General features: G+C 52.3%; 1 protein-coding gene across 3 annotated transcripts in view; it reads left to right on the forward strand.

Moving 5' to 3' along the window:
- The window catches only part of slc26a10 (solute carrier family 26 member 10), a 127,800-nt gene that overhangs the window by 97,212 nt on the left and 11,597 nt on the right, over nucleotides 1–18,991 (forward strand). For all 3 annotated transcript variants that reach the window (XM_038786695.1, XM_038786696.1, XM_038786694.1), the window contains exons 14-16: nucleotides 3,305–3,359; nucleotides 14,404–14,492; nucleotides 17,168–17,222. In XM_038786695.1, the coding sequence (XP_038642623.1) occupies nucleotides 3,305–3,359; nucleotides 14,404–14,492; nucleotides 17,168–17,222 (199 nt within the window). The remainder of the gene's footprint in view (nucleotides 1–3,304; nucleotides 3,360–14,403; nucleotides 14,493–17,167; nucleotides 17,223–18,991) is intronic.

An 18,991-nucleotide genomic window follows, 5' to 3' on the forward strand; every position in this document is an offset into this window, starting at 1 on the left:
TTAATTCCACACAGGTTCAGCCAATGATTAATTACCCGGCACAATCAAAATCTTTCAGCATAACTCAATGGAATCAAAATAATTCATGGCAGATAGCTAGATTTTCAATGATATAACAGAAAAACAAACGATGGAATGCACCACTTTACTATGGGTTAGATACAGAGTACAGCTGCCTGCACACTGTCCCCATCAAACACTCCCAGGACAGGTACAGCACGGGGTTAGATACAGAGTAAAGCCCCCTCTACACTGTCCCCATCAAACACTCCCAGGACAGGTACAGCACGGGGTTAGATACAGAGTAAAGCTCCCTCTACACTGTCCCCATCAAACACTCCCAGGACAGGTACAGCACAGGGTTAGATACAGCGTAAAGCTCCCTCTACACTGTCCCCATCAAACACTCCCAGGACAGGTACAGCACGAGGTTGGATACAGAGTAAAGCTCCCTCTACACTGTCCCCATCAAACACTCCCAGGACAGGTACAGCACGGGGTTAGATACAGAGTAAAGCTCCCTCTCCACTGTCCCCATCAAACACTCCCAGGACAGGTACAGCACGGGGTTAGATACAGAGTAAAGCTCCCTCTGCACTGTCCCCATCAAACACTCCCAGGACAGGTACAGCACGGGGTTAGATACAGAGTAAAGCTCCCTCTGCACTGTCCCCATCAAACACTCCCAGGACAGGTACAGCACGGGGTTAGATACAGAGTAAAGCTCCCTCTACACTGTCCCCATCAAACACTCCCAGGACAGGTACAGCACGGGGTTAGATACAGAGTAAAGCTCCCTCTACACTGTCCCCATCAAACACTCCCAGGACAGGTACAGCACGGGGTTAGATACAGAGTAAAGCTCCCTCGACACTGTCCGCATCAAACACTCCCACGACAGGTACAGCATGGGATTAGATACAGAGTAAGGTCCCTCTACACTGTCCACATCAAACACTCCCAGGACAGGTACAGCACTGGGTTAGATACAGAGTAAAGCTCCCTCTACACTGTCCCCATCAAACACTCCCAGGACAGATACAGCACGGGGTTAGATACAGAGTAAAGCTCCCTCTACACTGTTCCCATCAAACACTCCCAGGACAGGTGCAGCACGGGGTTAGATACAGAGTAAAGCTCCCTCTACACTGTCCCCATCAAACCCTCCCAGGACAGGTACAGCACGGGGTTAGATACAGAGTAAAGCTCCCTCTACACTGTCCCCATCAAACACTCCCAGGACAGGTACAGCACAGGGTTAGATACAGAGTAAAGCTCCCTCTACACTGTCCACCATCAAACACTCCCAGGGCAGGGACAGCACGGGGTTAGATACAGAGTAAAGCTCCCTCTACACTGTCCACATCAAACACTCCCAGGACAGGGACAGCACGGGGTTAGATACAGGGTAAAGCTCCCTCGACACTGTCCCCATCAAACACTCCCAGGACAGGTACAGTACGGGGTTAGATACAGAGTAAAGCACCCTCTACACTGCCCCCATCAAACATTCCCAGGACAGGTACAGCACGGGGTTAGATACAGAGTAAAGCTCCCTCTACACTGTCCCCATCAGACTCTCCCAGGACAGGTACAGCACGGGGTTAGATACAGAGTAAAGCTCCCTCTACACTGCCCCCATCAAACACTGCCAGGACAGGTACAGCACGGGGTTAGATACAGAGTAAAGCTCCCTCTACACTGCCCCCATCAAACACTGCCAGGACAGGTACAGCACGGGGTTAGATACAGAGTAAAGCTCCCTCTACACTGACCCCATCAAACACTCCCAGGACTGGTACAGCACGGGGTTAGATACAGAGTAAAGCTCCCTCTACATTGTCCCCATCAAACACTCCCAGGACAGGTACAGCACGGGGTTAGATACAGAGTAAAGCTCCCTCTACACTGTCCCCATCAAACATTCCCAGGACAGGTACAGCACGGGGTTAGATACAGAGTAAAGCTCCCTCTACATTGTCCCCATCAAACACTCCCAGGACAGGTACAGCACGGGGTTAGATACAGAGTAAAGCTCCCTCTACACTGTCCCCATCAAACACTCCCAGGACAGGTACAGCACGGGGTTAGATACAGAGTAAAGCTCCCTCTACACTGTCCCCATCAAACACTCCCAGGACAGGTACAGCACGGGGTTAGATACAGAGTAAAGCTCCCTCTACATTGTCCCCATCAAACACTCCCAGGACAGGTACAGCACGGGGTTAGATACAGAGTAAAGCTCCCTCTACACTGTCCCCATCAAACACTCCCAGGACAGGTACAGCACGGGGTTAGATACAGAGTAAAGCTCGCTCTACACTGTCCCCATCAAACACTCCCAGGACAGGTACAGCACGGGGTTAGATACAGAGTAAAGCTCCCTCTACACTCTTCCCATCAAACACTCCCAGGACAGGTACAGCACGGGGTTAGATACAGAGTAAAGCTCCCTCTACATTGTCCAATAGAACTGTCCCAGTGTAGGTATAGCACATTTCCTTTTCGCAATCTGCTTCTTCTGGTGTTGAATGAAGCTGGATATTATATGTAAAAGGTCGACGGAATAGATCTGCTCATGTAGGATGTAGCTGACGATGTGTTACCGACTTTAATCAGCCATATTTTTGACTGGAGAGAGCGAGAGGGAGAGCTTTGAACACCATGCTCAGGAACACCCACCTACCCTGTAACTTGTTTTGGAGTAGTGATAATAAAATGGGAGTGTAAAGCAAGCACGAGAGTCTGCCCACAGTCTGCCCAGTAGCCAAGAGCCATGCTGGGAGTCCACAGTCAGAAGGACCACCTCAGAACAGATATTAGTCTCAGTATAAGTGATGGAACCATCAATTCAGCGAACACGTGTAGTTGGATCTGAACAGAGGCTTTAATACACTTACAACAGAGCCAGCCTATTCGTAGTTGAATCTCCAGAGAACTGGCAGGCTGGCTCTCAGGCACTGATCTTTATACATCGGTCCCAGGGGGAGGAGTCCTGGGCGGAGCCAAGGGAGGAGCCCAGTACAAACTCTCGCGTACTCTCAGAGCGACTCCCCCTGGTGGTCGGATAGTGCAACTGCACTTCAATGGTGGATAGTGAACATATATATACACGGAGTTATATTGGCAACTATATACAGCATTGATCTTACAACGGGTAGATAACGAACATATATACATGGAGTGATATTGACAACTATATGTAGTGTGAATCACATTCACCACAATAAGTACCTGAATAAAGACTTAGTTTGTAACACATTGAGAAACTGTATAATATTTCAGGATATAATATTTTTTGCAGGATAATGGAGTGGCAGAATCTCACTGTGCAGCAGATAAAAACTCATCACCCTCAGGTACTGATGTGAGAAAATAAATCTTGCTCTGGAAACCTTCCATTGTTTAAATATATTCAAATATTTTGGGTATTTTGGGCTCGGCGCAACATCGAGGGTCGAAGGGCCTGTTCTGTGCTGTACTGTTCTATCTATCTATAAATGTTTATATTGGTTGAGTTCATCCTTTTCATTCATGATGCATAGATGCTCGGCCCAAACATCTTCAGCTGCTTCATCAGTGACCTCCCTTCCATCATAAGGTCAGAAGTGGGGATGTTTGCAGATGACTGCACAATGTTCAGCACCATTACAGCACGGTAGCATTGTGGTTAGCACAATTGCTTCACAGCTCCAGGGTCCCAGGTTCAATTCCCGGCTTGGGTCACTGTCTGTGCGGAGTCTGCACATCCTCCCCGTGTGTGCGTGGGTTTCCTCCGGGTGCTCCGGTTTCCTCCCACAATCCAAAGATGTGCGGGTTAGGTGGATTGGCCATGCTAAATTGCCCTTAGTGTCCAAAATTGTCCTTAGTGTTGGGTGGGGTTTCTAGGTTATGGGGGTGTGGGCTTGGGTAGGGTGCTCTTTCCAAGAGCCGGTGCAGACTCGATGAGCCGTATGGCCTCCTTCTGCACTGTAAATTCTATGATCTATGATCATTCGCGACTCCTCAGATACTGAAGCAGTCCATGTCCAAATGCAGCAAGACCTGGACAATATCCACGTTTGGGCTGACAAGTGGCAAGTTACATTCGTGCACAAGTGCCAGGCAATGACCATCTCCGACAAGAGAGGATCTAACCATCGCCCCATAACATTCAATGGCATTACCATCGCTGAATGCCCCACAATCAACATCCTGGGGGTGACCATTGATCAGAAACTGAACTGGACCCAGCCACATTAATACTGTGGCCCACAGGTCAGAGGCTTGGAATCCTGCGGAGAGTAACTCACCTCCTGACCCCCCCCCAAAGCCTGTCCACCATCTACAAGGCACAAGTCAGGAGTGCGATGGAAACTCTCCACTTCCCTGGATGAGTGCAGCTCCAACAACACTCAAGAAGCTCGACACCATCCAGGACAAAGCAGCCCCGCTTGATTGGCACCCCATCCACAAACATTCACCCCCTCCACCACCAACGCCACTGGGGGTGGGGGGGGGGGGGGGAGGACAATGTCACGCCTCCATGTCGCCATGAAACGGGACTTGGGCCTACCTTTGGATTTTACGCTCCCATCGTCGATTCTGAGAGAGAGAGAGAGAGCAAGGCAGCCAAAAATAGGCAGAAAGAGAGCTAAAGGGAGAGACGAAGATGGAGAGAGAGACACAGAGAGAGATACAGAGAGAGACAGACAGATAGGGAGGGAGAGAGAGAGAGAGAGACGTAGAGAGAGAGACAGGCAGAGAGAGAGAGACAGAGAGAGAAATGGTGTTGGCCTACTACAAAGAAAGTTAAACCATGGCCTGAAAATCCAAATGGAAGTAGTGTTGTGATGTGATAGTCTCCTACTCTCTGATTGTCGACGATAGCTGAGGTGACTGGGACACTATGATGACACAGAGGAGGCTGACGGTAAACATAAGATAGATTTGTTCACAATGGTCTACGCAATGCAGCATTTCACTCTCAGTACAACTCAGGGATGTTTGCAGATGACTGCACAATGTTCAGCACATTACAGCATGGTAACATTGTGGATAGCACTGTGGCTTCACAGCGCCAGGGTCCCAGGTTCGATTCTGGCTTGGGTCACTGTCTGTGTGGAGTCTGCACATCCTCCCCGTGTCTGCGTGGGTTTCCTCCGGGTGCTCCGGTTTCCTCCCACAGTCCAAAGATGTGCAGGTTGGGTGGATTGGCCATGCTAAATTGCCCTTAGTGTTCAAAATTGCCCTTAGTGTTGGGTGGGGTTGCTGGGTTATTGGGTTATGGACTAACCACACTAGGCCGTGTTTTGGGCCTTCTTTTTAACCTCAGAGAGTGTGTGCTCTCTGAGCAGCAGCCATTTCGTCAGCTGCTGTAGGAAGCCACACAATTTTAATAAAGCCTCGATTACATTCTACTCTCGTCTCGTCGTAATTGATAGTGCATCAATTTATTACAGAGTTTTCAGAGATGGACCTCCGCATCAAGCCGGATCGCCTGCAGCTGCATCCTCAAGCAGACAACGCCAAAAAGGACGTTGAACATTGGCTAGTCTGTTTTGAGGCTTCCATCGGGTCTGCGCCAGACCCAATCCCAGAAGCACAGAAGCTCCAGATTCTGTACATGCGGCTGAGCTCCAACGTTTTTCCCCTCGTCCAGGACGCGCCAACCTACGCAGAGGCCATGGGGCTACTGAAGGAGAATTACTGTGGAAGATTTCTGACGTGCCCTGCTCGCCCTAGTTAGAGATTGTGGCTGTCAGGCCGTTTCGGCCACGGAACACTCGAATCTGCTGATGAGAGACGCGTTCGTTACGGACATAGGGTCTGACTACATCCGCCAGCGCCTCTTAGAAGGGGCCACGCTCGACCTCGTGGCGAACAAAAAACTAGCGCACTCGTTTACGGTTGCCTCCGCAACTTACAGGGTTATGCCCCCGACCGCACGGCCCACCCCCCCCTGTGCATCGTGGACCGCGCAGACGGCCACCCCATCATGGACCCCATCAGCGACCGCCCCCAGCCAACCCCCGCCTGCGCTGCGCGGCTGCCAACCAACCCCGGGGGACCCAAATGCTACTTCTGCGGACAGACAAAACACCCCCGGCAGCGCTGCCCGACGCGGAGCAAGGCCTGTGGCAAGAAGGGACATTTGGCTGCTGTGTGCCAGGCCCGCTCAGTCGCCGCTATTGTCCCAGCACCCCCCACGTGCGGCCAGTGGGCGCTGCCACCTTCTCCTCGGATCACGTGCGGCCCGTGGGTGCTGCCACCTTCTCCTCGGACCACGTGCGGCCCGTGGGCGCCGCCATCTTCCCCTCCTCGGACCACGCATGGCCCGTGGGCGCTGCCACCTTCTCCTCGGACCACGTACGGCCCGTGGGCGCCCCATCTTGCTCCACTCACAACTTGTGCGGCCCATGGGCGCCGCCATCTTGCCTGCCCCAGGACACGTGCGGCCTGTGGGCGCCGCCATCTTACCCGCCTCAGGACCCCTGCCCGTCGGGCACCTTATCAGGCCGCTCATCGCCTGCAACCGCCGACGACCAGCCGCGTCTCGCCTTGGTCACGATTGACCAGTCTCGACCACACAACCTTGCGACCCGCTTCAACTAAGGTGAAGGTCGACGGGCATGAGATCTCCTGCCTGCTGGACTCCGGGAGCACTGAGAGCTTCATCCACCCCGATACGGTAAGGCGCTGCTCCCTCGCAGTGCACTCCGCTAACCAGAGAATCTCCCTGGCCTCCGGATCCCACTCCGTGGCGATCCAGGGGTACTGCACCACCACTCTCACCATCCAGGGCGTAGAGTTCAGCGGCTTCCGCCTCTACATCCTCCCCAATCTCTGCGCTGCCTTGCTACTCAGCCTGGACTTCCAGTGCAACCTCCAGAGCCTAACCCTGAAATCTGGTGGGCCCGCCGCTGATGTGTTGGGTAAGCTGGGTCTGCGAGGACTGCGTTTACTGCAGCAGTGAGAGAGACAGGCTTCCAACACTTGAAGAAATGCAACTCGATTTTATTGAACTCTTAACTATTAAACATACTTTAACTGTGGGTTGACACGATGCTGAGTTGACTGGAGACCTGAGGCTAGCCTGACCAGACTATCTACCACATGGTGTTTGTACTAGCTGCTGCTCACGGGCTCTGACTGTCTCAGAGGCTGCATCCCCAGAGAGCGGGAAAACTAGTGCCCTCTGGCTTTATAGTGGCCGTGTCCTGTCTGGTGATTGGCTGCTGTGTTCTGTGTGCTCACTGGTCATCCTGTGTGTCAATCACTGCCTGTCTGTGCACCATCATATACCTGTGTGTATATTATGACACTTACCATACCTTACTGTTTGCGGCCTCGCGACCCTTAAGGTCGACCCGCCCTCCCTTTTTGCAAACCTAACCCTGGATTGTAAACCCCTCCCACGCATATCTGATATGGTCAATCAGATTGCACAATACCGGGTCTTCTCGACAGTGGACCTGAAATCTGCCGACCACCAGCTCCCCATCCGTAAGGCAGATGGCCGCCTTTACCATTTTCTTAGGGTTCCCTTCGACGTCACCAACGGGGTCTCGGTTTTCCAACGGGAGATGGACCGAATGGTTGACCGTTACGGACTGCGGGCCACTTTCCCATACCTGGACAACATCACCATCAATGGCCACAACCAGCAGGACCACGACGCTAACCTTTCCAAATTTCTCCGCACCACCACTCTCCTCAACCTCACGTACAACAAGGAGAAGTGCGTGTTCAGCACGAACCGCTTAGCCATCCTCGGCTATGTGGTCCAGAACGGAGTTCTGGGGCCCGATCCCGACCGCATGCGCCCCCTCATGGAAAACCCCCTCCCCCACTGCCCCAGAGCCCTCAAACGATGCCTGGGGTTCTTTTCATATTACGCCAGTGGGTCCCAAACTACGCGGACAAGGCCCGCCCACTCATCCAATCGACCGTTTTCCCACTGACAGCCGAGGCTCACCAGGCCTTCGACCGTATCAAGGCCAACATCGCCAAGGCTGCGATGCACGCGGTCGACGAGACTCTCCCCTTCCAAGTCAAGAGCGATGTATCAGACTTCATGTTCAACAACACACAGCGGGGCAAGATCAAAAACGATAAAATCTTGAGGTGGAGGATCGAGCTCTCCACCTACAATTACGAGATTTTGTATCGCCCCGGTAAGCTCAACGAGCCCCCCCTACCCCCTCCCCCCCGATGTCCTATCCCGAGGTACATGTGCCAGGGCACAAGTGGACCGACTCCGGACCCTACACGACGATCTCTGTCACCCAGGGGTTACCCGTTTTTACCACTTCATTAAGGCCCGCAATCTGCCCTACTCCATCGAGGAAGTCAGGGCGATCACCAGAGACTGCCAGGTCTGTGCGGAGTGTAAACCGCACTTCTACCGGCCAGACCATGCGTGCCTGGTGATGGCCTCCCGCCCCTTTGAACGCCTCAGCATGGACTTCAAAGGGCCCCTCCCCTCCACCGACCGCAACACGTACTTCCTCAGTGTGGTCGATGAATATTCCAGATTCCCCTTCGCCATCCCATGCCCTGACATGACGTCTGCCACCATCATTAAAGCCCTCAACACCATCTTCGCTCTGTTCAGCTTCCCCGCCTACGTCCACAGCGACCGGGGATCCTCATTTATGAGCGATGAGCTGCGCCAGTTCCTGCTCAACAGGGGCATTGCCTCGAGCAGGACGACCAGCTACAACCCCCGGGGAAACGGGCAGGTGGAGAGGGAGAATGGGACGGTCTGGAGGGCCGTCCAGCTGGCCCTACGGTTCAGAAATCTCCTGGCCTCCCGTTGGCAGGAGGTCCACCCCGACCGCACTCCACTCCATTCAGTCGCTCCTGTGCACCGCGACTAACGAAACCCCCCATGAACGTCTCTTTGCCTTCCCCAGGAAGCCCACCTCCGGGGTATCGCTCCCAACGTGGCTGGCAGCTCCAGGGCCCGTTTGCCTCCGTAGACGTGTGCGACTCCACAAGGCGGACCCGTTGGTTGAGAGGGCACAGCTACTCCATGCCAACCCGCAGTGCGCTTAAGTAACATACCCTGACAGCCGCCAAGACACAGTCTCCCTCAGAGACTGAGTAATAAAGCCTCGATTACATTCTACTCTCGTCTCGTCGTAATTGATAGTGCATCAGAGCCTATGGCAGATACTATGGCTGAATTTTCGGCTATTCGTTGGTGACGGGATTCTCATCTCCCACTGGCAGCGCATGCCTCCCCGCGGGTTTCCGAAGCTTCAGGGCGGGATTCTTCGACCTCGCGCCGGCTCGGAGAATCACCGAGGGGGGGGCTGCGCGAATTGCGCCACGCCACCCTTACTCCAGGACACGATTCTCCACAGAACGGATAATCGCCGCCATTGGGGCAGGCGTGGTTCGATTCCGGCTTGGGTCACTGTCTGCACATCCTCCCCGTGTCTGCGTGGGTTTCCTCCGGGTGCTCCTGTTTCCTCCTGCAGTCCAAAGATGTGCAGGTTAGGTGGATTGGCCATGATAAATTGCCCTTAGTGTTGGGTGGGGTTACTGGGTTATGGGGATAGGGTTGATCTTGGGTAGGGTGCTCTTTCCAAGAGCCGGTGCAGACTCGATGGGCCGAATGGCCTCCTTCTGCACTGTAAATTATGTGATATGTGCGGAAATCGCGCCGGTGGTACTGCGCATGCGCGGTTTCACGCCGGACCCACTGCGCATGCGCGCATCCCCCGCCGCCAATTCCACGGCCGGATCAGCAGCTGCAGCGGCGTGAACCGCTCCAGCCCCCTACCCGACGGCGTTTGCGACGGCCTCAACACTCAGAGAATCCCTCCCTCGATGGGAAATCCCATTGGGGTGATCTCTGCTTCCTCAGGAGTGGGGCAGTGCTTCTGAGGAGCATCAACACCTGGTGGGCCAATGATTGATCCAAGGTCTATCCCCTTGACGATACCACTGGGGCGTGAGGGTTTCCAGAGGGGCGGCCTGGGTGGGCTCCCACATCACCAGAGGCTCTCGGAGCATTTACAGGACACAGTGAGCAGTCTGCAGAGTGAGCAGCCAGGGGCCTGTCAGTAGCACTAACGGGGTGGGTTTAAATCACAGACTGCAGCAATGGCGGTCTACGCCAGGCCACCCCGATCCCAAGGGGGACACCCCGAGACTACAGATTTGCACCAAGCCGTTCCCCGCCACTGCCCCCGGACCAGGAAGCCACCCTCCCCAGGAGGCCCGACAATTTTCTGAGAGGTCTTTTACCCTCTTGCTCCCCCTCAACAACCGTGGCCCCCAGGCCCCACCCTAAACACTTTCACCAATTCACGCCCACATGACTTCCGCCTGAGAGGGGTGGCGCGTCGTGGAGGGCTGGCGCATGCAATGCCCAACCCGCTAATGAGATTTAAATTCATGCAAATGACGGTTCTGTTGGGCCTTGCTGGCGTGGGGCTCAAACTGCACTCACACTGCCAGCGGGGGTCGCCATGGCGATGGAATCAGTGGCAGACGCAAATCGTGAATTTTCCATTGTGCGCTGTTTTCCACCTGATCAGAATTCTTACTGCCGGCAGTGGGAAGTGGAGAAATCAGCACTGGGCTAAATCGCTGGCAGCGCGGTTTAATTCCTGTACCAGCCTCCCCGAACAGGCGCCAGAATGTGGCGACTAGGGGCTTGTCACAGTAATTTCATTTGAAGCCTACTTGTGACAATAAACAATTTTCATTTCATTTCATTTCAATCCCAGAATTTAATTGAATTCAGGGATTCGAATCCGGGCCCCTGAACATTACTCTGGGTCCCTGGGTTACGAGGCCAGTGACGATACTGTCAGAAAATACACACAGGTATATGATGGAGCGCAGACAGGCAGTGATTGACACACAGGATGACCAGTGAACACACAGAACACAGCAGCCAATCACCAGACAGGACACGGCCACTATAAAGCCAGAGGGCACTAGTTTTCCCGCTCTCTCGGGATGCAGCCTCTAAGACAGTCGGAGCTCGTGAGCAGCAACTAGAACATACACCATATGGTAGATAGTCTGGTCAGGTTAGCCTCAGGTCTCCAGTCAACTCAGCATCGTGTCAACCCACAGTTAAATTATGTATGATAGTTAAGAGTTCAATAAAATCGAGTTGCATTTCTCCAAGTGTTGGAAGTCTGTCTCTCTCACTGCTGCAGTAAACACAGTCCTCGCAGACCCAGCTTACCCAACACATCATGGTACCAGTGAGTCATGTTAGAGTTTGATGGACCTACCTTGAGACCAGCGATCAGCCATCCGGTAACATGGACAGCGTCCGCCCTCCCCCGCCGCTCCGCATCGCCGGCAACCTCGGTGCCAGCTGGAAGATTTTTAAGCAGAAGTTCCAGCTGGAGCTTGAAGCCACCGACCTAGAAGCTGCATCAGATGCCAGGAAGATCGCTCTCTTCCTCTCTACAGCCGGGGACCACACTATCCACATGTTTAACTCCCTCACCTTCGCTGAAGGTGAGGAGAAGACAAAGTTTAAAACAGTCCTGCTGAAGTTCGACAGCCACTGTGACATCAAAGTCAATGAGAGCTTTGAACGCTATCTGTTCCCGCAGAGGCTTCAGGGTAAGGATGAACCTTTTCAGTCCTTCTTAACCCATCTCTGTATCCTCGCGCAATCCTGCAACTACGCTCCACTTCCGACTCCATGATCCGCGACCAGATCGTTTTCGGGGTCCATTCCGATCCCCTTCGCCAGCAGCTCCTTAAAGTGAAGCAGCTCACCCTCACCAACGCCATCGAGACCTGCGTCCTACACGAGCACGCTAACAACCGGTACTCCCATATCAAGGCCCCCACGATGCGGAGCGGGTGCAGGCCGTAAAACAGCTCCAGGGCCTGAGTCTGGATGAGGGCGGCCATTTTGCGTGCTTTTCCCGGGCTCCTACGCATGTGCGCCACGACCAAGGGGACGGCGAGGCCAACGACCGAACTGCGCAGGTGCGCACATTGTTCAACCGCACCGCACATGCGCGGTGGCGCACGGAGCGTCCTGACGTCGCGCCATGACGTGCAACAACTGTGGCTCCGCCCATTTAAAGCGGCAATGTCCTGCGAAATCTCAATGCCGTCTCCAGTGTGGCAAGCTTGACCACTACGCAGCCCTGTGCAGATCTGCTCCACTGCCCAGCAGCCAGCGATCCCAGCCGCAGCGCAGGAAAGTCCAGTCAGTACAGCAACCCGTCACAGACTCTGACTCCGACATTCTTCTAGATCCCGACTGAGGGCCTCACATCCCATTCCGGGTGGGCATCATCACCAAACATACGCTGCTTTCAGCAAAGAAGGTGAAACAACTCCCAGTGATGAGCATTGATCCGGACAACGAGTGGTAGGCCACCCTTACGGTCAACAAGGTTCGGATACGCTTCAGGCTGGACTCCGGCGCTTCAGCGAACCTCATCTCAAAGTCTGACCTTGACACCATCCGTCAAGCCAAGCATTCTTCCATCGGCCTGCCAGCTCCTCGACTACAATGGCAATGCCATTGCTGCCAGTGGCTCATGCCAGCTTGCGGTATCTCATCGTTCTTCAAAAGCAACCCTGCGTTTTGAAATTGTAGGAACCGACAGAGCTTCCCTGCTCGGTGCTCAGGCCCTCAAACTCCTGAATCTTGTGCAGCGGGTTCACTCCATGTCGTCCGCAGAGGCAACAGCCTCGCTAGATGCCAACTTCCAAGCCCAATTAGACGACATCATAGTACAATACCACAGCGTCTTCGAAGGTATGGGCACACTCCCTTACCGATACAAAATTCTTTTGTAACCGAATGCCACGCCTGTGGTTCATGCACTGTGTCGGGTGCCGGCGCCCCTTCAGGACCGCCTCAAGCAGCAGCTGCAAGACCTCCAGGACCAGGGCGTCATTTCTAAGGTCAGGGAACCCACGGACTGGGTTAGCTCCATGGTTTGTGTCAAAAAACCGTCTGGGGAACTGCGCATTTGTATTGACCCCAAAGATTTGAACCGTAACATCATGAGGGAACACTACCCTATTCCCAAACGTGAAGAGCTCACCAGCGAAAGGCTCACGCCAAATTTTTCACAAAGCTGGATGCCTCCAGAAGGTTCTGGCAAATACAGCTGGACGCATCCAGTCGAAAGCTCTGCACATTTAACACCCAGTTCGGTCGCTACTGTTACAACCGGATGCCCTTTGGCATCATCTCCGCCTTGGCGGTGTTCCACCGCATAATGGAGCAAATGATGGAAGGCATCAAGGGGGTGCGAGTGTACGTCGATGATATCATTACCTGGTCCACAACTCCTCAAGGACACATCGATCGCCTCAAGCGAGTGTGCCACAGGATCCACGAGCATGGCCTCCGACTCAATAGAGCCAAATGCTCATTCGGTCAAGCAGAATTCATCGCCCGCCACAGAGACTGAATTTATAGGCTGAATGTTGCATTACCTTGTGATCCGTTTACACATTTGTACATATTGTTCCTTCCTAATTTGTTATCTGCCCTCTAGCTGCACTAGACACCTTCCCATGTAAATACGTTAACATACTTCGTATATAGTCAGGCTCCTGTACACACACACTCACTATTTATTGACCTGCACACATTATTTTAAAAGTTTAAAAAAAGGGGGAGGAGATGTCATAATATACACACAGGTATATGATGGTGCACAGACAGGCAGTGATGGACACACAGGATGACCAGTGAGCACACAGAACACAGCAGCCAATCACCAGACAGGACATGGCACTAGTTTTCCCGCTCTCTCGGGATCCAGCCTCTGAGACAGTCAGAGCCCGTGAGCAGCAACTATGTGGTAGTAAGATAGTCTGGTCAGGTTAGCCTCAGGTCTCCAGTCAAGTCAGCATAGTGTCAACCCACAGTGCAAGTATGTATGATAGTTAAGAGTTCAATAAAATCGAGTTGCATTTCTCCAAGTGTTGGAAGCCTGTCTCTCTCACTACAGCAGTAAACGCAGTCCTCGCATACCCAGCTTACCCAACATATCAGATACCACTATGCCATTGCCTCCCTGTCCACTACACCAAGGGATTTTGTACATCCACCAGAGTGGGCTGACTGGGCCTTGGTTTTATGTCCAAAAGAAAAGGCATGCCTAATTGTGCAACGCTCCCTCAGTACCGTCCCAGAGCCATAGCCGAGATTATTGGACCCTTGCCAATGAAGTGGGGTCTTCTGACTCAGAACCAAGAGTGCTACCACTGGCATCAATTCCTGCCCTCACCCAACTTTGCTGGTGCCCAGAATTGCCCTGAAATCTGAGGAATGGCTGGCTGATCTTGCAATCGTTTGCTGAATTGGTTGGGAAAGGTGTTTTTTTCATCGCAGGTGACAGCAGCGAGTTGATTCAGAAGTCTGTTCAAGTGCTAACGCAAACATTGTTCTTTGCCCGCCAGCTAATCAGCCTGAGAAGATTAAGTCCGTCGTAATCGACTGCAGTAGCGTCTTATTCGTTGATACAGCCGGAGCAAGGTTGTTTGTTCAGGTAACTGACTGCAGCGTCCGGGCCAGGAGGCGCAAAGTTCAGAGGTCAACCGCTGCCCAACAGTTCCATGTGGGAATGCCAGGAATCAATTGGTCCCACAGAAAGGCGGACCTGCATTTTATGCCGCGTTTTTCACAGCCACCAGAAGTTAGAACAGTACAGCACAGAACAGGCCCTTCGGCCCTCGATGTTGTGCCGAGCAATGATCACCCTACTTAAACCCACGTAACCCGTAACCCAACAATCCCCCCATTAACCTTACACTACGGGCAATTTAGCATGGCCAATCCACCTGACCCGCACACCTTTGGACTGTGGGAGGAAACCGGAGCACCCGGAGGAAACCCACGCACACAGGGGGAGGACGTGCAGACTCCGCACAGACAGTGACCCAGCTGGGAATCGAACCTGGGACCCTGGAGCTGTGAAGCATTGATGCTAACCACCATGCTACCGTGAGGCCCCAAAGTTCCAAAGCAATTTTCCACCAATAGTGGAAATGATGCCATTTGTAGGTAATTAGGTGGCTATATGGGACCACTTCTGCATATCCAACCTTCAAAATGAGGCATTTGCTGTGGGCTCAGGGGAAACCGCCTTCGACTTTTCTTTTGTTACTTTTTCCTCACAGGTGGGCAAGGCCCGATTAAGTTGCCATGGTGATGGTGGGCCTTCTGCTTGAATCCCTCCAGCTCCTTCACTGAATTTGTTCGCTTGTTAGACAACAGTCCAAGCTCCAGGGGCAAAATGGCCTGCTCCTAATTCGTTAAACAGCAGTGGGTTTCCAATTATCAGCATTAACACATTACGGGCCGCTCCCAGTCGCCAACGTTATAATTCTGCCCTCGGGGGCAGCACGGCGGCACAATGGTTAGCACAGCTGCCTCACGGCGCCGAGGTCTCAGGTTCGATCCCAGCTCTGGGATGCTGTCTGTGTGGAGTCTGCACGTTCTCCCTGTGTGCGCGTGGGTTTCCTCCGGGTGCTCCGGTTTCCTCCCACAGTCCAAAGATGTGTAGGTTAGGTGAATTGGCCATGATAAATTGTCCCTTATGAAATGAAATGAAAATCTCTTATTGTCACGAGTAGGCTTCAATGAAGTTACTGTGAAAAGCCCCTAGTCGCCACATTCCGGTGTCTGTTCGGGGAGGTGGTACGGGAATTGAACCGTGCTGCTGGCCTGCCTTGGTCTGCTTTAAAAGCCAGCGATTTAGCCCAGTGTGCTAAACCAGCCCCTAGTGTCCAGCGATGTGCAGGTTAGGTGGATTGGCCATGTTAAATTGCCCCTTAGTGTCCAAAGATGTACAGGTTAGGTGGATTAGCCATGTTAAATTGCCCCTTAGTGTCCAAAGATGTGCAGGTTAGGTGGATTGGCCATGTTAAATTGCCCCTTAGTGTCCAAAGATGTGCAGGTTAGGTGGATTGGCCGTGTTAAATTGTCCCTTAGTGTCCAAAGATGTGCAGGTTAGGTGGATTGGCCGTGTTAAATTGTCCCTTAGTGTCCAAAGATGTACAGGTTAGGTGGGGTTACAGGGATAGGGCGGGGAGTGGGCCTAGGTAGGGTGCTCTCAGAGGGTCGGTGCAGGCTCGATGGGCCGAATGACCTCCTTCTGCACTGTATGGATTTAATTCTATTGTTCGAAATACCTAGTTAGGAATTGGGCTGCAGATTGCAAAGGAGAACAAATATGGCAATCGCTAAAAGTGCCACAGGGTAGCAAAATTGTCAACAAAAAGTGAAGCAAACACCAGATTTTATTTCTGGTGGAATATGATTGTGAGGTAGGGGAGTTATCCTCAACCTTGGTTAGAGCACACTTGGAACACTGTGTACAGTTCTGGTCTCCATGTTATAAAAGGATATCGAGGCACTGGAGTGGGTGCAGAGAGCATTGGCAAGGATGATGCCAGATCTCTGTGGGTTTACCTGTCAGGAAAGGGTGGATACGCCAGGTCTCCACTCTCTGGAAGAAGGAAGACTGAGGGGTGACCTCACAGAGGTGTTTAAAATTCTGAAAGGTTTTTGATGGAGAGGATCCAGAGAGAAGGTTTCCTCTTGTGGGGCAGAGGATCACCAGAGATCATCAATATCAGACGGCCACATCCCAGGAAAGGAACCTCGTGTTCACGATCCTTTCCCGAGTGGGGAAGTTTCTCCCGATCGATCTTGTCCGGATCTCTCATGGTTTTGATCACCTCAAACACCGGTTCATAAATCCCACCCGATTTCCGTTCCTGAGGGGGCTGTTTAGCCAGTTGATGTGGTCAGCAACTGAGAGCAAGTTGGAGAAGGCGGAAATGACCGTCTCGACACTTGTCAAAATTAAATGGAAGAAACTGAAATCATTAAAATGGCGCTGCACAATTGTTTGCAAATAATTATATGAGGGAAGCAGGCCGCAAATCAACACCATTGAAGCCCACTCAACCCGAGGCTCCTTCAGTCCTTTCGTAAAGCTTAGAAACAGGCCATTCGGCCCAACTGATCCATGCTAGTGCTTATGCTCTGCATTGACCACCCTATCAGCAGAGCCTTCTATTCTTTTCTCCCTCATGTGTTTATCTAGCTTTCTCTTAAGCTGCCTTTGGTCTGTCTGAGGCAAATATAATCAGCAGGGGCCCTGCTCCGGATAATAAACAGCTCAATTTAATTTCCTCCAATGGTCCTCTGTTCCAGATGTGTGTGGAGTGTCAGGAAGCCGACATGTGGGTCTATCTTGCAGAATGCAACAGTAAGTATTACAGTATTATCATTGCATGCCATATCATCTGTTCACATATCTTCCTTTTGGTTTGGGGTATACTGGGATTTTATATCATGATGTACCCTTAATGTGAGAAGTCCAATGGTGTGAGAGTCTAACTGGGCGGCACGGTAGCATAGTGGTTAGCACTGCTGCCTCACAGCTCCAGGGTCCCAGGATCGATTCCCAGCTGGGCCACTGTCTGTGCGGAGTCTGCACATCCTCCCCGTATCGGCGTGGGTTTCCTCCGGGTGCTCCGGTTTCCTCCCACAGTCCAAAGATGTGCAGGTTCGGTGGATTGGCCATGATAAATTGTCCCTTAATGTCCAAAACCGTTAAGTGGGGTTACTGGGTTACGGGGATAGGGGGAAAGCGTGGCCTTGGGTAGGGCGCGCTTTCCAAGATCCGGTGCAGACTCGATGGGCCGAATAGCCTCCTTCTGCACTGTAAATTCTATGATCTATGAGTGAGCTTAAGTCCTCTGAAAGAGCCCCTCCCCAACCCCCAATGACTTTCCAATAGAGGTCAAGTAGCGCATAATGACTGAAAATCATAAAATCCCAACAGTGCAGAAGGAGGCCATTTGGTCCATCTAGTCTGCACCAACCCTCTGAAAGAGCACCAACCTATCCCTGTAACCCCGTACCCCACCTAACCTTTGGACACCAAGTGGCAATTGATCATGGCCAATCCACCTAACCTGCACATCTTTGGACACTAAGGGGCAATTTAGCATGGCCAATCCACCTAACCTGCACATCTTTGGACACTAAGGGACAATTTATCATGGCCAATCCACCTAACCTGCACATCTTTGGACACTAAGGGGCAATTTAACATGGCCAATCCACCTAACCTGCACATCTTTGGGCACTAAGGGACAATTTATCATGGCCAATCCACCTAACCTGCACGTCTTTGGACACTAAGGGGCAATTTAGCATGGCCAATCCACCTAACTTGTACATCTTTGGGCACTAAGGGATAATTTATCATGGCCAATCCACCTAACCTGTACATCTTTGGACACTAATGGATAATTTAGCATGGCCAATCCACCTAACCTGCACATCTTTGGGCACTAAGGGACAATTTAACATGGCCAATCCACCTAACCTGCACACCTTTGGGCACTAAGGGACAATTTAGCATGGCCAATCCACCTAACCTGCACATCTTTGGACACTAAGGGACAATTTATCATGGCCAATCCACCTAACCTGCACATCTTTGGACACTAAGGGACAATTTAACATGGCCAATCCACCTAACCTGCACATCTTTGGACACTAAGGGACAATTTAACATGGCTAATCCACCTAACCTGTACATCTTTGGACACTAAGGGACAATTTATCATGGCCAATCCACCTAACCTTCACATCTTTGGACACTTAGGGACAATTTAACATGACCAATCCACCTAACCTGCACATCTTTGGACATTAAGGGACAATTTAGCATGGCCGATCCACCTAACCTGCACATCTTTGGACGCTAAAGGACAATTTAACATGGCCAATCCACCTAACCTGCACATCTTTGGACACTAAGGGACAATTTTTAATGGCCAATCCACCTAACCTGCACATCTATGGACTGTGGGAGGAAACCTGAGCACCCGGAGAATACCCACGCAGACACGGGGAGGACGTGCTGACTCTGCACAGTCACCAAGTCTGGATTTGAACCTGTGTCCCTGGTGCTGTGAGGCAACAGTGCGAACCACCGTGCCACCCCTAATAGCTGTGCTGTCC

Source organism: Scyliorhinus canicula, chromosome 28 (genome assembly GCF_902713615.1).
Source record: "Scyliorhinus canicula chromosome 28, sScyCan1.1, whole genome shotgun sequence".
NCBI classification, from domain to species: domain Eukaryota; kingdom Metazoa; phylum Chordata; class Chondrichthyes; order Carcharhiniformes; family Scyliorhinidae; genus Scyliorhinus; species Scyliorhinus canicula.